At 38.7% G+C, this 13,875-nt stretch overlaps 1 protein-coding gene across 2 annotated transcripts; it reads right to left on the minus strand.

Moving 5' to 3' along the window:
• Positions 1–554: 554 nt before the first annotated feature.
• Positions 555–13,875, minus strand: LOC144654420 (thiol S-methyltransferase TMT1A-like). Of its 2 annotated transcripts, none has more exons than XM_078514569.1 (4): positions 13,796–13,875; positions 6,300–6,881; positions 4,542–4,575; positions 555–1,803 (listed from the first exon to the last, which is right to left on the minus strand). In XM_078514569.1, the coding sequence occupies exons 2-4, from the start codon at positions 6,795–6,797 to the stop codon at positions 1,592–1,594; spliced, it is 744 nt and encodes a 247-aa protein (XP_078370695.1). In that variant the 5' UTR covers positions 6,798–6,881; positions 13,796–13,875; the 3' UTR covers positions 555–1,591. The 2 variants fall into 2 exon arrangements, with proteins under 2 accessions (XP_078370695.1, XP_078370696.1); XM_078514570.1 differs by lacking the exon at positions 13,796–13,875 and adding an exon at positions 7,001–7,212.

A 13,875-nucleotide genomic window follows, 5' to 3' on the forward strand; every position in this document is an offset into this window, starting at 1 on the left:
TGCTCCGCTTCTCCAGGTTCCCGCATTTTCATCTCTCGCCTCCCATAAATACCCTCCTGCCTCTCCACTCAGTTTGAATGTGACACAAGACGTGATGCAATGATAACTCGTTCATTTTGATGCAAATGAAAGGTTTTGCGTAAGGCCTGGTTTTGAACGACAGTGCCGTAGCAAGGGGGGGGGGGGGGGGGGGGGGTCCCCCTTTTTTTTTTTTAAAAAAAAAAAAAAAAAAATAAAATATTAAAAAAAAAAAATATATTTTTTTTATTAAAAAAATTTTTTTTTTTTTTTTTTTTTTTTTTTTTGGGGATAAAAAAATAAAAAAAAAAAAAAAAAAAAAAAAAAAAAAATTTTTTTTTTTTTTTTTTGAACGAAGAAACACGATGTAAAGCCTTTTTATTTCCTGCTCCCGCCCGCGCCTGTTGGCCGCGCGCTCGCTCGTTAAGCGCCTGCGCTCATTTCGTTCGTCAGCGGTTATCTCTCAGAGAGCCTCTTCGGAGGATAGAGATGTAAGGCCATAGGATTGCGTGTGGTGGAAATGATTAAAAAAAAAATTAACCATTCAACTTTATTTTAATATATTTATTCCCTTTCGGATAAACAATATATTTCCTCGAGTAATAATATTATAATAATAATAACTTACAAAGTAATCTCACAAAAAGTAATATTTACAACCGGTCTCATTTAAGAATGTAATATCTCATACATTAAATTTTCTCTACGAGAAAAATCCTTGATCTCTTTCGTTCCATGGTCTGAAATCTGAAGGATACAATGCTTAGAAACTTGAACTAATAACTTAAGAAAAAAGTGTAACAACAGAAACGTTTTCCTATTACAATGTGCGCGTTTTATATATATCTAAACAACGCAAACAAAACACTACTACTTTAGAATAAAAAAATATAAATAACAACTTCGTTTCTTCGACTCTGATTGGCCTTTTCATACCACGTGACAACAGTGGCATGCTAGAAACACGTGCTTTTATAAATACAGATAAACCACTCAATTCATTAAAGTGCCCTAGGTGAGCTAGTGTATTCTACCTTAAAAAATTTAAAATGCAAAAAAGTGATTCCTTCGAAGCCTCAAATCAAACACTGTTATCTCTTTAAATCGTGACATGAAACAAATTTATAATTGTATTATACTGGATGATAATCATTATATAACTCCTGGTATAATCGTTTCTAAATTTATGTTTTTTCTTATAACGCATTTTTGATTATAATTTTCTTTGCCCCAAAACGTTATATTAAAAATATAATTATATGCCACACTGGAAAATGACTTTGTATCCCTGTATATACAAGAAAAACAGACTGTTCTGTCTTAACATGACTACGTTTATCTAGTTTATCTAGTTTATATAGTTTATCGTACACTTCCACTTGCAACGTTTACAGGAACTAAACTTGCTTGATAACAAAAAGTGGCGAAGCCAGATTGTAAACGAAGTGTAAATCTTACAGCACGGTATAACGCACCTAAGACAATCTCTTAAGAAAGCTCCTTCGAAAAGATGTTAAAAAGGTTAACTACAACTTGAGACTCGTGGAGTTTGCCCGGGCTTCCGTCGTCTGCATCACTTTATAGCATACCCTACTATGTGTGGACGCATGAGGTAGCAAAGGACCATCAGCTCTTTCAGAATAAACTTTTCATAGCAGACACTCGTGAACCCAGCATTGTCCAGGTAAGTCCACGTGTCTCTGCAACATGAACATCCGTCGCTCAGGTATTTCCATTGGTTATCGAACTTGCGCTGGAAAGAACTCCTCCAAGTGTCGGGCTCATCTGAATAGGAACAAAATGACTCTTTGTAAGGCCTCGTTTCTGTCTTTTGAAACTAGACATTGCATTATCATATTAATTTTATAATGAACAATTATTTCACGAGCGCGCGTTGGATATGAGATGGTACTAGCCAATGAATACAAATTGCAAATTAAAGCGCGCGTACTGGTGCCGTACGAATAGTCATTGTGCTCACTGAACTACCACGGTTTATTTCTCGACCATGTTTGCTGGGCATGGCAAAAAGTCTGATATTCGATGGTCGCTAAGACAATCAAAACTCTTTGTAACATAATGGGGGCGGGGGGGGGGGGGGGGAGGGGGAGATAAAACACTGATTTAACGAAATAACCAGAAGTCTATAAAGTGGATGTGTGATACAGCTTCCAAGCAAAACACAGGCCACTAAATACGGAAAATAATACAACCCTGATACTCTTGTAACGCTTGCATAATCTACAATAACATTAATTTAAAAGCAGCGCCAAATTACCACCACCGAGACTCTAAAATGTGTTAAGGGATGGACCGTTAGAAATAACCAGGGGGCGGGGGGATTTCCATGCACGAATTTTTTTAAGGCTTTTTTGTGTGGAGGATTTTTTCTTTCGTTGTAGGGTTTCTTTTAGGCATAACAGCTTGCAGGAATTTTTTAGACAAGTTTCCCTTGCAGGAATTTGTTTGGGGAAAAGTCATCCCCTCCGGCTATTTCTTAGACTACGAGCAGTCCCTATTTTTTCGCAGAGTCTGTCGAGCTTGAAGCGAAAACTTTTCGAAGAGTCCGTCGAGCTTGAAGCGAAAAAAAAAATTACGTAATATTTTTCGCTTCAAGCTCGACGGACTCTTTTTTTTGCTTCAAGCTTGACGGACTCTTTTTTTTGCTTCAAGCTCGACGGACTCTTTTTTTTTTGCTTCAAGCTCGACGGACTCTTTTTTTTGTTTCAAGCTTGACGGACACTTCGAGAAAAAGTTTCGCTTCAAGCTCGACGGACTTTGCGAAAAAATAGAGGCTGCTCGTAGTCTAGCTATTTCTAATGGTCCGTTCCTAAAAAGGCAGCGGCGGTGTGTTCGCTGTGTCTATCTATTACACACAATTGAATTTTAATTTTCCTTTCAACAACTTGCTGAAGATGCTGAAGAGGAGTGTCAGATACATTTGAATTGAAAACTAACGTCAAGTGGCCGGGAAACCACTAATGGAGGCACGTTGCAGTTAAACGGAAATTGCGTTGACTTTTAAAACAACGTAAAAGATAAGGGAAGGGTTGAGTTCGCAAATAACGCAACGGCGATTTTCTCTAACCACCCACACTGACATGAAAACCAATGCACACAGGCAAGTTACAAGTAATTATAGCTTGCTTAAAGACGGAAACCTATAAAAATTGCAAACTTTAATGAACAATATCCTTGACTCTATTTAAGATTTTAGGAATTCCATTAATTTTCAAGGCGTTTAATATTTTTCAGAGGCAAACAAAGAGAAACTTTAAAACTTCAACGTGATTATACTTTGATGCACTCAGCACAAAAAACGTTACAACTCAAAAAACATAAGGCATAGCCAAATTTGTCGAAACATTCTTGAAGCATGCATGAACACTCCTAGAGTGGTAATATTTAGAATAAAACGTTTCAACTTTGTTTTATAGAAATAATTTGATCGCTACTTTCGAACTAAGAGAAAAAAATGATAGGTCACCGAACTCGTTTACGAGAAAACGATGATTTCTCTATCTCGCGAGCCAAGCCGCATAGAAAAAAGCCGCCATTTTGTTTATGTGCGCGCGCTAATTACGCGTAAAATTCTGCGCAGTAAGGATGCGCAATGCAATACTAAGGAATCACCTTAAAACTCAACGGGACTTCTAAAAAATATTTTTTAAGCCTTTATTTAGATTACAATACGTTCCAGGACTTATTCGGATGGCGAACGCTCATGTCAAGTTTGATCGGAATGAAACAGGAAATGGATGATAAGAAATACAACAGATTAAAGGATAAGATTTACGAAAAGACTAAAAGAGAATTATCTTTTCAAATTCTGAAACTCAAACTGTGATTGGAATGATTTCAACACTGATACGGATTTATGGATTCTTTCGCGGTATTTCATTTATATACCACAAGCTTGCACAGCAACACTATGTTCCAGAGGGTTTTTTTTTTTTGCGGCGATCCAGAATACTGGAGAACCAGGCGAAAAGACGCATGTATACAGAAAGAGAAACGAAAAATCGGACAGAGAACAAGGCAGACTCTCGTTGTTTTCTGACGCTCTTTGCGCAATCCAATAGGCTATTTATAAATCTACGCTTGTAAACCGGTTTCCTATGACGGAAAATAAACTAGGCACGTGACACGAGGCAAAAAGTAAATTCGAAACTCGAAACTGAAAACCTTGACCTTCACCGAAACAGAAACCAGGAACTTGTCTTGTTGAAATAAGGTTAAATGATGTCATCTGCTAATAACGGAACTTCCTTGGCGAAGTAAAATTAGCTTTAAATTGGAAACCGTGAGACGGTGGCGTTTTCCGCTATACTAAACTGAATCCCAGATAATCCGACGAGACTAATCTGGGGGATTAAAAGATAAAGTTTACTCGCGCGCGAAAAAAATTAACGCACTCTTGCCCCAGTCGCGTGCGAAAAGTTTCTCAAAGATCTGCTTACAAAAGCAAATTTGGGATTACAAAGAAAACTGAATTTATTCATAAAGATAAAGACAATACATACCTGCTACGTGTTCCAAGAAATAAAAATAGCCTCCCTGAAAAAAGGTAACAAAATAAAAGTGGTTAAAAAGGCGGTTTTTGACAAGGATTCCTGTAGTTCTGTAGCGTGATGAATATTTAAAGGAATGCTAATTGTTCTAAAGTGTTATTTGTTTGATTATTGCTGTTTCATCTTGCTTTTGTTCGTTCATGTTGGCAGCATGCCTTGCACTCGGAATCACAAAGAAACGAATCAAAACAAACGGAAATGATATTGGAACATGATTTTTGTTATGTTATGTTGATATTGAACCAAGGAAATGTTCTAAATTGTTCGCGCACATGGAAAAGGTAAACAGTTTTACGCCCTTTTGCGGCAAACTTTACAATTTTCATTAACATTTCCTTGGGAAGTTGTAAAGATAAACTAATGATAGCGTTTTGGCGCTTGTGTTCAGGGTAGATGTAATTTAAACATTCATAAGATGTAACCGTGACTCGACTTATTATAATTATATATAGAGCAAGAAAATACTGTATGGCACCACCTTGACTTTCCATTCACGCACGAAAAGGTCCTGTCAATTGTTTAAGATTAACTGGCCTGTACATTAGTGTGGTATGTGAACAGGCTCTCTGTTGACAGGCTTATTGATAAGGTATCTTTTCAATCAAGTTTTCATGCCCATCATCTTGGCTTTACTTTCCCCTTTGCTTGTTATTGATACTTCAAAGAACTGAGCGCACATTTCAATATTCGGTTCGACTTCATCTAGTCTCCAAAAACAATCAGAAATAAACCGTTTCTGAGAGCCGGAAAAAGAGATCTTAATAACACTTGTAAATTCCTTGATACATCTCCTGGCTGCTTTATCTGTTGTTTTGACCCAAAACGGGTAAACAAAATTTCAAAATATCGGTTTTAACGTTTGAGCAGCTACTACGCGATGCAAAGGTGTTTAATGCGACACTTTCCAGAAAAAAACCCCCCAAGTAAAAACTTCAACTGACTGACATAATAAATATAATTTTAAGCTTCGCACAAATATGGAGATCAGAGCATTATCTATCATTAGGTGGAAAGGTTATCATATGCTCGATTTTTTAAAAACGTAAACAAAATTCTTTCGCGTATTCTAGCTTACAAAAACAGCCAAATACAAGTTATTTGCGTTGGGCTATGTAATACTTCCGCCCCACCTAAAATTTTCAGGAAGTGTACTATAAAAAGAAAGGGGTTTTAGCGGGGTTAGCGAACTCGTAGAAACACCATTACACACAGTATTTAAAATCATGTCACAACATCCGCATGTCAGGAGATGTCTAAATTTGGTAATTGCTTTTAACGCTCTCATTGAGGTTGAAATAAATTCTCTAATGTGTGGCTTAATTATATCAATATAACTCGAGGTTTTCTTATATTGCCCTTACTTTGATCCACGCCAGAAAACACGCACATTCTTGGAGCTTCGCCTCTGCCTTTTTGAACAATCCAGAAAAAGCCACCCCTGGGCAATTACTTTTTTTGACACTTATTAAAGCGGCGAGCGTTGTATGAATTACTCGTTGACAATAAACATGCAGAGAGAGGTGGCTTTGAAAGACCCCGGGCTTGATAGACGATGTTGGCGGGCAGATTAAGAAGAAACCTTTTATCACCTACCCCGTTTTCATACTTCATACTTTCACGAACACACGTAAAGAATTCAACTAACAGTATCCTTACTAGCATCGGAATAAACTAAACCTGGACATTTGCGGATACATGCTCATTACTTACAGGCTTTAAAACTCTCTTGATTTCCGACAATGCTGCCTCCATGTCGGGCACTGAACACAGGGTTAAAGTGCAAACAACTGCAGCTACCGATTCGTCTGCGATCCCTTCCATGTTTTCCGCGAAGCCGGGAACAATTTCCTTGAGATGCAGGTTTGGAAACTTTTCCGCGTTTTCCACAAGATACGGTTCCATGTGCGGATTGGGTTCCAGTGCGATGACAGAGCTTCCCTCGGGTAGAAACTCAAAGTTCGCCCCGGTTCCTGCTCCGATCTCTAAGATGTCGCCGTCAGCTACGTTCAGGGTCTGTTTCATGTGCGCGAACATTGCCTCTTTGCGTTTTCTTACGGCTCTGTTGTGAATCCGGCTGAAGAGGTTCATGTGGACGGCAAACGCTTTCTTGTAGGTATTTGACGATATCACAGCGTCTCGAACTTTTTCGCTCATCGCTGCAGCTATCACTAACACCACAAGGACAACCGCACAAATTTCGAGTATCATTGTTACCAAATGCGTTTGCGAACGTTCTTAAGGTGTTTCTTGCTCAGTAACAGCGACAGACCAGATAATGCGTCGTTGGTGGACCTATCGGACAAAAGACAGTTAATGTTGACGCTATGAGGAGTCGACGAGATAATAAAAACTGCCAATTTCATTCTCTTACAAGAGGTCAACGTTTTGAATAGGGCACTTCAACAACTCACGTGTCGATTTCGTAGAGGAATTTGAGATGACAAGCGATAAGTGTTTGCAGCGTAATATTTCCTGTGAAATACCGGAAGGTCAGAAACATGCAACGCTGTGACAAAACCACGAATTGAATTTTCAAACAGGTTATAGCTTACGAAACGGCTATGTATGGAAATGTGCTTTTTCGTCGCACTTCAGCGGCTTACGTGTTTTGTTGTTGTGCAATATACCGTGAAACGCTGCCCGTCTCCCGGGGTTGGAACATTAGTCACGCAATACTGATTGAAAAGCGCGTAATCCGATTGGCTAATTACTCCATCTGCTATGGCATTTGCGCCGCGTGAGCGCCGCGTGTGTTTTGTTGTTACGTCGATAAATATTGCGAAAGTAAGCGCAGTAACACTTGAGAATCATCTAGTGTTATGAAGAAAATGACAACGATGAAGTTCTGGCACGTTGTTCACTGTTTGATAAACAATTTAATAGCTTCTGGGTCCTGAAGTGTAAGAGTCGTGATGAAAGTTCTGTAAACTATTGAAGCTCAGGAGGTTAAATAAATTAAACTATGACGTCTAGGCTGTTTAGTTGTTTGAAGGTCACTAGGTGCTAAAGTAAACATACGCGCTCTGCGTTGTTCTTGTGCACCGGCTATCCATAAACGTCAAATAAACAAAAACTGCCGTATGGGTTTTTAGCGAGTACAGTCAAATCCCGATTTTTCGACCCATGGTTTTTCGACACTCCTGATAACTCGCACCAAACTGAGTGCTTTACCTTCGCTCACTCAATTGCAAACTGTGCACTTTGACCCCTGTTTTCTCGAACTCCCCGATTTCGAACCATGCAATCCTCGTTTCTTTGGAGGCTCAAAAACCCCGCAGTCCATTGTAGTAGTTGGCCTTATTTTGTTTCCAAGCTGTTCTCGAAAATCTGACTGACATTAAAACTTCGTTTATCCGGCCACAACGTGCGCAACAGCACAACATCAGTTTTGTGTCCAAACACCGGAACACCCCAATCTTTGAAAACAAGCGTAGAGATACACAAAGACATTAACTAGTTTGCCTGGGTTTTATGTTCAACATTTTTTCGGCAAGAGCTCTGTGTAGTTTCAAAGTATTCTTTAGAAACAAGCGTAAGTTCCTGTTATTTTCAATTAAAGTTTCGACCCTGGGGGCTGGGTAAGCTTGACCTGAATAGAGGCCCTGTTAGGGTAAATTCCGACAGGCGACAAGGCTCTGAAACGGCGACATAAAGGAGCTGAAATGACGACGAACGACGAGATACTCCCGTGAAATAACAACAGCGACAAATAAATAAGCAAAATCGACAGGGACATTAATAAATTCACTCCATGTTCTCTTTGTACCGGGCTACCGGCTCAGAATAAAGGAAAACACGTCTTAGCTACTTCAGTTTTTCAAAATTTTCTGGGGGAGCATAAACCCCAGACCCCCCTACGAGGTGTCTCCTTCAGCGTCCCAAAAAACCTGCAACGCTGTCCCAAATCAGAGTCAAAGTCTTGCTCTTTCCCAACAAATCTAAATGAGAGATCACGAATGGGGATTTATGTGACAAAATTATGAGAACGCATTATTTCGTGTTATGCACTCCGGACTCGAACATTTCCTACATAATCAGTAGCTATGGGCGGACGAAATTCCGACAGCGACATGCGAACCTTTTGAAATTGCGACGAAAAAAGGTTTGAAATTCAAACGGGGGACATGAAGACCCCCCTAACAGGGCCTCTGAATACAGCGTGCAGGATAATCCAGATTTTGTAGCAAAGATTTGAACATGAGTATTTTTCAAAGTATTCAGTATTTTTCCAGAATTATATTGCGCACAATTTTGTGAATTGATATTAACCGTTGCGGTAAACGTTACCTGAATGAAGCAGATACATAGCGGTATAACTTTTCCGCCTGTGTTTTGTTTTTGATGCATTCTTTAGCATAATATGGCTGTATTGATTTTGCAATGATTCGTTTGAAAACAAGCATAGTAATCTGTGAAATAATCAGTAACCCGCTGCGTTCGTGTATTAACTTTACAAAGGGTCTACAAAAGGCCATATCCGTTTGATTGTTCATGTTGTGTAACGAATGTTCACAAAAAGAAAAGGTACGACAGTGATAAATTGCTCAATAAAAGCCAGGGGGGGGGGGGGGGTACTCCAGCTTGTAAATGACGGGGATGATCGAATGGAGGCAAAACTCAGGAACCAAAAAAATCCCTAAGTCTTCCGACATTACCCAAAAAAATCCCTGGACCAAAAATAACCCCTCGAAAAATCCCTTGTCAAATTACCCCTAAATTGCCAGGAGCGGCAATAACATAACACAAAGAACGCTCGTTTTGTTTATTCATCATACCATAAAAACGCCAAGGCCGCGCCAAGGCACTTTAGTTCGTTTTTAATACCCAAAAAAATCCCCTATCTAAATCAAGTCACCCAAAAAAAATACTTGCCAAATTTTCCAACCCAAAAAAATCCCGGAATCAAAATTTCAAACCCCAAAAAATCCTTCGATCATCCCCGTCATTAACAAGCCGGAGTACCCCCCCCCCCCCCGGGAATAAAAGTAAAGAAACTGTGTAAAATAGGTCTACTTTAACAAAAGGAAGCAATTATTTTTTATAACAAAAGCCTTCACATGTTGTACGCATCATGTCAGTAGGCATTGTGGGAAGAAGACGGTGCGGCTTGAAGCATATTACATTTACTACTGGTACAGTAAAAAAACCCGCGAGTAAGAACCTGCATTATCTGAAGTTAGCTCAAACAGGTTCTTACATAACTGATAATTAGCACAATTTTAGGCTATTTAGCCTAAATAGCCTTTGCACATCAAAATTATTCTACATGATGACATAATTTTTGTTGGCTTTGACGTCATATGACGTGACATGACGTCATTAGAAAAATGACGATTTTTTGGCCAGACCTGCTAGTAATTATGATGTTGCCATGGCAACGTCAGATATTATGGTTGACCCCCACGCAAGAACCCTCCAGGTTGTCAGGGAACTGTTTTGGTGTCCATCTCCTAATTTTTAACTCCAAATTCTTATTTAAAATTACATTAAATCTTAAATATTTCTTATTTCTCTCGATTCCACTACTTTGAGAAAACTATTTCCTCCCAAATTTACTCAAAAATCACCCAAAAATTGACAAAACACCTTATAACATAGGTCAGATAGGCTCACGTAATGAGTGAAGGGTTTTTGAATGGCTTGAAACGCGAACGAGATATTTCCGTTAAATCAATGTTGAGCGGCATAAACACGGCCTTCTTACGTTACTGAAGGAGACTACTAAGTACCTACAAGAACATGCAGCACTTTAGCCAATGTTCCACGTCTGCAGCGGATTTTCCCACCTATAACTAGGTACAATGCAACGAAGCTTTGAGTTTCAACCGGCTCTAGAAGTCACGAAGGTCCATTGAACAGGCAGTTGAAATAAGCAGCTTTTAGCATTTAACCAACTTTCGACTTCCGACTTCCGACTTCCGACTTCCGACTTCCGACTTCCTTCTTCTGACTTTCGACTTCCGACTTCCTTCTTCTGACTTTCGACTTCAAGGTAAATCACGATTTTCGAGCTAGTACGACAAACATTGTAGATGTAGAATAGCTGTACTATTTCGTTGTTTGGTTGCATGTGGAAGTATGCTGAATTTAACATATCATAATCTGATCCACCTACTTATAGGAATGCAGAAATTGAAACAGCTACTAATTACTACGCTGTATACGTGTGTACTGTGCATGTATACTTTATTAGCAAGCTTTCCGGACAGTTGCCTTTTAAAATAACACGTATTGTTTCACCTATTTTTCAACATTTTAACTTGTTGTTTACAAATTTAATTCCCGAAACACAAAACAACAACTGTTATACGTCTACAATATTTGTCGTACTAACCCGAAAAAACGAAGATTACTATGAAGTCGGAAGACCCTCCTCGGCTTTTATGAGCAACTTTTCCATTTTCGATAAAGTAGCTTTCAAACATTTGTTTTTGTTTGTGTCACGTTTGTGGATTGCTCCTAAGAACGACCAACGTCTTTAAGTGAGACACATTTTCTAAAGTCGTGAACAATGGACAGGTAGAAGAAAATAATCACCCATTTGTCATATTGATAGAAAGTAAACAGTGAAGCTGTTTATATTTTTGGTAGATGCTACATATTTTAAGTTTTTCCAGCTTGGATGCACAGAGAAATTTTGCCCTTTCAGTTATAATTGTCAATAATTTGTAACCGTAAGGGTAGCGCCGTCTAAATCAAGGTACTTCCATAGTAAATTTTTCGTCCGAATCTCAGAAAAGTACGGAAACAACACAGCCAGCGAAGCTTGCAAAATAGAGAATATGGATAATATTTTTATGAATGATCATTGGTAAACGATTATATTGTAATGGAGCATCAATGTAATTTATACTCATGGCTTGTTAATTACATTCAAGTCAGGATGTTGCAATACGTGTATACAAAATAATATAGAGCGGTTATCACTTCATGAGTGTCGAAAGTAATTCGCGCTTGCTTTTGTTTTGTATTAATACGCTTAGTGATTGGTTTAAATCTCTCGCGACACCTTCTCAGCCAATCAGAAGAAAAACCAAAACTAATCGTGACTCGCTCGCGTACGTTTTTCCGGCTACATGCGTTTGCTTTGAGCTTTGATTCGTTTACTGGATTGTCTGTGACTTTGGAAAGAGTGAATAGCCGGGTTTTGGTTTTACGAAACTCGACTGAAAACTGCTCGTTGTTTAACATAAACGCAGTTATTTCGACAAATTATCCGAGATTCTGGACCACCCAAACGTGCATTACCCGCCGTCGGAGAGCTGCTTATTATATCGACCGTTACCGACTGTCGGGATTCTACAATGTAGAGTTTATAATTGATGAGGTGATAATAGTGAAACCGTCACATTTTCGAAATTTTTTTGTCAGATTAAGTCGGTCTCTGATGGAGTCTCAGCAAGTGACATATTATAGTTTCAGTCTATAAAAAACATTTTTAATAATTGTTAATTAATTAATTAATTAATTAAATAAGAGCGATTTTCTTTTGAGTGTCGCAAAACCAAAACCAATGATATCACTATGTTCAATCACAATGGAAACAGACAATCTATTGAACCAATCAAAACAAGGTGCAGATGCACGTCACTCAGCGCGGGAAAACGTGCGCGAACGAGTCAAGCGATTGTTGGTAGAGAAAGTGGCGCGACTTTTTTAACCAATCACTAAGCGTAGTAATGTAAAACCAAAGAAATTGCGAATTACTTTCGACACTCAAGTGAAAACCGCTCTAATTAATAAGTAATTGAAGTAATTCCAAATAATACCAGAAACCCTGATTAAGGGTGCCGACTAGACCTCTGTTTACGGAATTTACGCGAAATGGAAGAGCTTTTTTTGACAAAAATAGAAAAAAAAATATTTCACACTTTACGATTGCTTACGACACAACCTCGCCCCGAAAACCATACCATTTGACGCTGCACAAACCTAGATAACTTGTATAAGGGAGTACACCCCCCACCCCACCCCACCCTGAGTGGTCGCAAGGCCTTATGAAATTAGCAGTGCTAAAGTACTGTTAGCAAAAGCAGTAATACCATATCTTCATTAACAAATCAAGAAAATGCAAAGTATTTATGGCCCTTTCATGGTTTCACTGTTATTTTTTGTGGGCCGGCTACAATGGTTGATTAAGGAGCATTCACGGGAAATGTAAAAGCCCATCGCCAACGGCGGTACATTGCGTGCGTTGTACACGAAATTAACAGTTTTAATATAATAACAATAATATTTACATTTATATTTACAGTCTTTTGGCTGAATAGTAACAACAAGTAATCTCCCTTCCATAGTTGCAATTATCTACAAATTCTAAAAACACATGTTCAGCTTCAGAAGAGACCGGCACTCTTGGATAGAATATGCGGAACATTTCCGACGGTAAAATAAAAGAAACACGAAACTGCCTTACTCTAGCTTTAGGTAAAGACTGTTTCCATTTTAAGTTGTTCTTGTCTCAATGAATTCGATTTTCCATGGAAGGAGACGGATTATTGAGACAAAATTTCGAGACGGATAAACGGATAAAAAGAAATCAATACAGTATGATCAAGGACCCTTTATTTCATTCTTTTCGGAAAACAGAAAACCTATTTAACCACCTTTTAATTTTATGACATTTTGAATTAAACTTGTTTTTGGAACTCAGGTATTTAACGTTAAATCGTTTTGTAAAACATGCTTTGCATTGTTTAGTATTCTACGCAGTTCTGTCATAATGGTCTGCCCATAATGGGGAAGCTAAAAGACCTGCTGTAAAGACCAAGGAGTAAAATAAGTTCCAGTTCATTTATCCAGACTGCTATTATTCACATTAAAGTGGCAACGGTCGAAGAGAGTCAGCAAGGTTCCATACACTTCTTAAGCGTTTGTTTCGAGACTATAGTTTTCAATTCGAGTTTCCTGTCCGCTTGAATTACATATCGTGAGCCGGAGAATCCCAGATTTCTTCATAGCTCTTGGGTATTTAAGGCTCCTTTACATTTTCTTTAAAGCTTCACTTGCATGAGCCTATTACATATTATGCTGCCAAGGGATACTTCTGCTTGGACGGGCTTTTGCCCATCGCGAGACCGGCTGCTAAACATTCTATATATTCCCCGGGTATCTATCATGGACCGAAGCCTTATTTGCCGCGCAAACTGGCTCAGCCAAATGGGTCGCTTATGTTTAAGTTGAGCAATACTATTAACTAATCTTACCTAAAGAGAAGAATTGTAGAAGAACTCGGCGCGTGCAGCTGTGCAGCTATTTCCTGCGCTGTATTTCAAGTCAAGTATTG

Source organism: Oculina patagonica, chromosome 5 (genome assembly GCF_052425735.1).
Source record: "Oculina patagonica isolate OP01 chromosome 5, crgOcupat, whole genome shotgun sequence".
NCBI classification, from domain to species: domain Eukaryota; kingdom Metazoa; phylum Cnidaria; class Anthozoa; order Scleractinia; family Oculinidae; genus Oculina; species Oculina patagonica.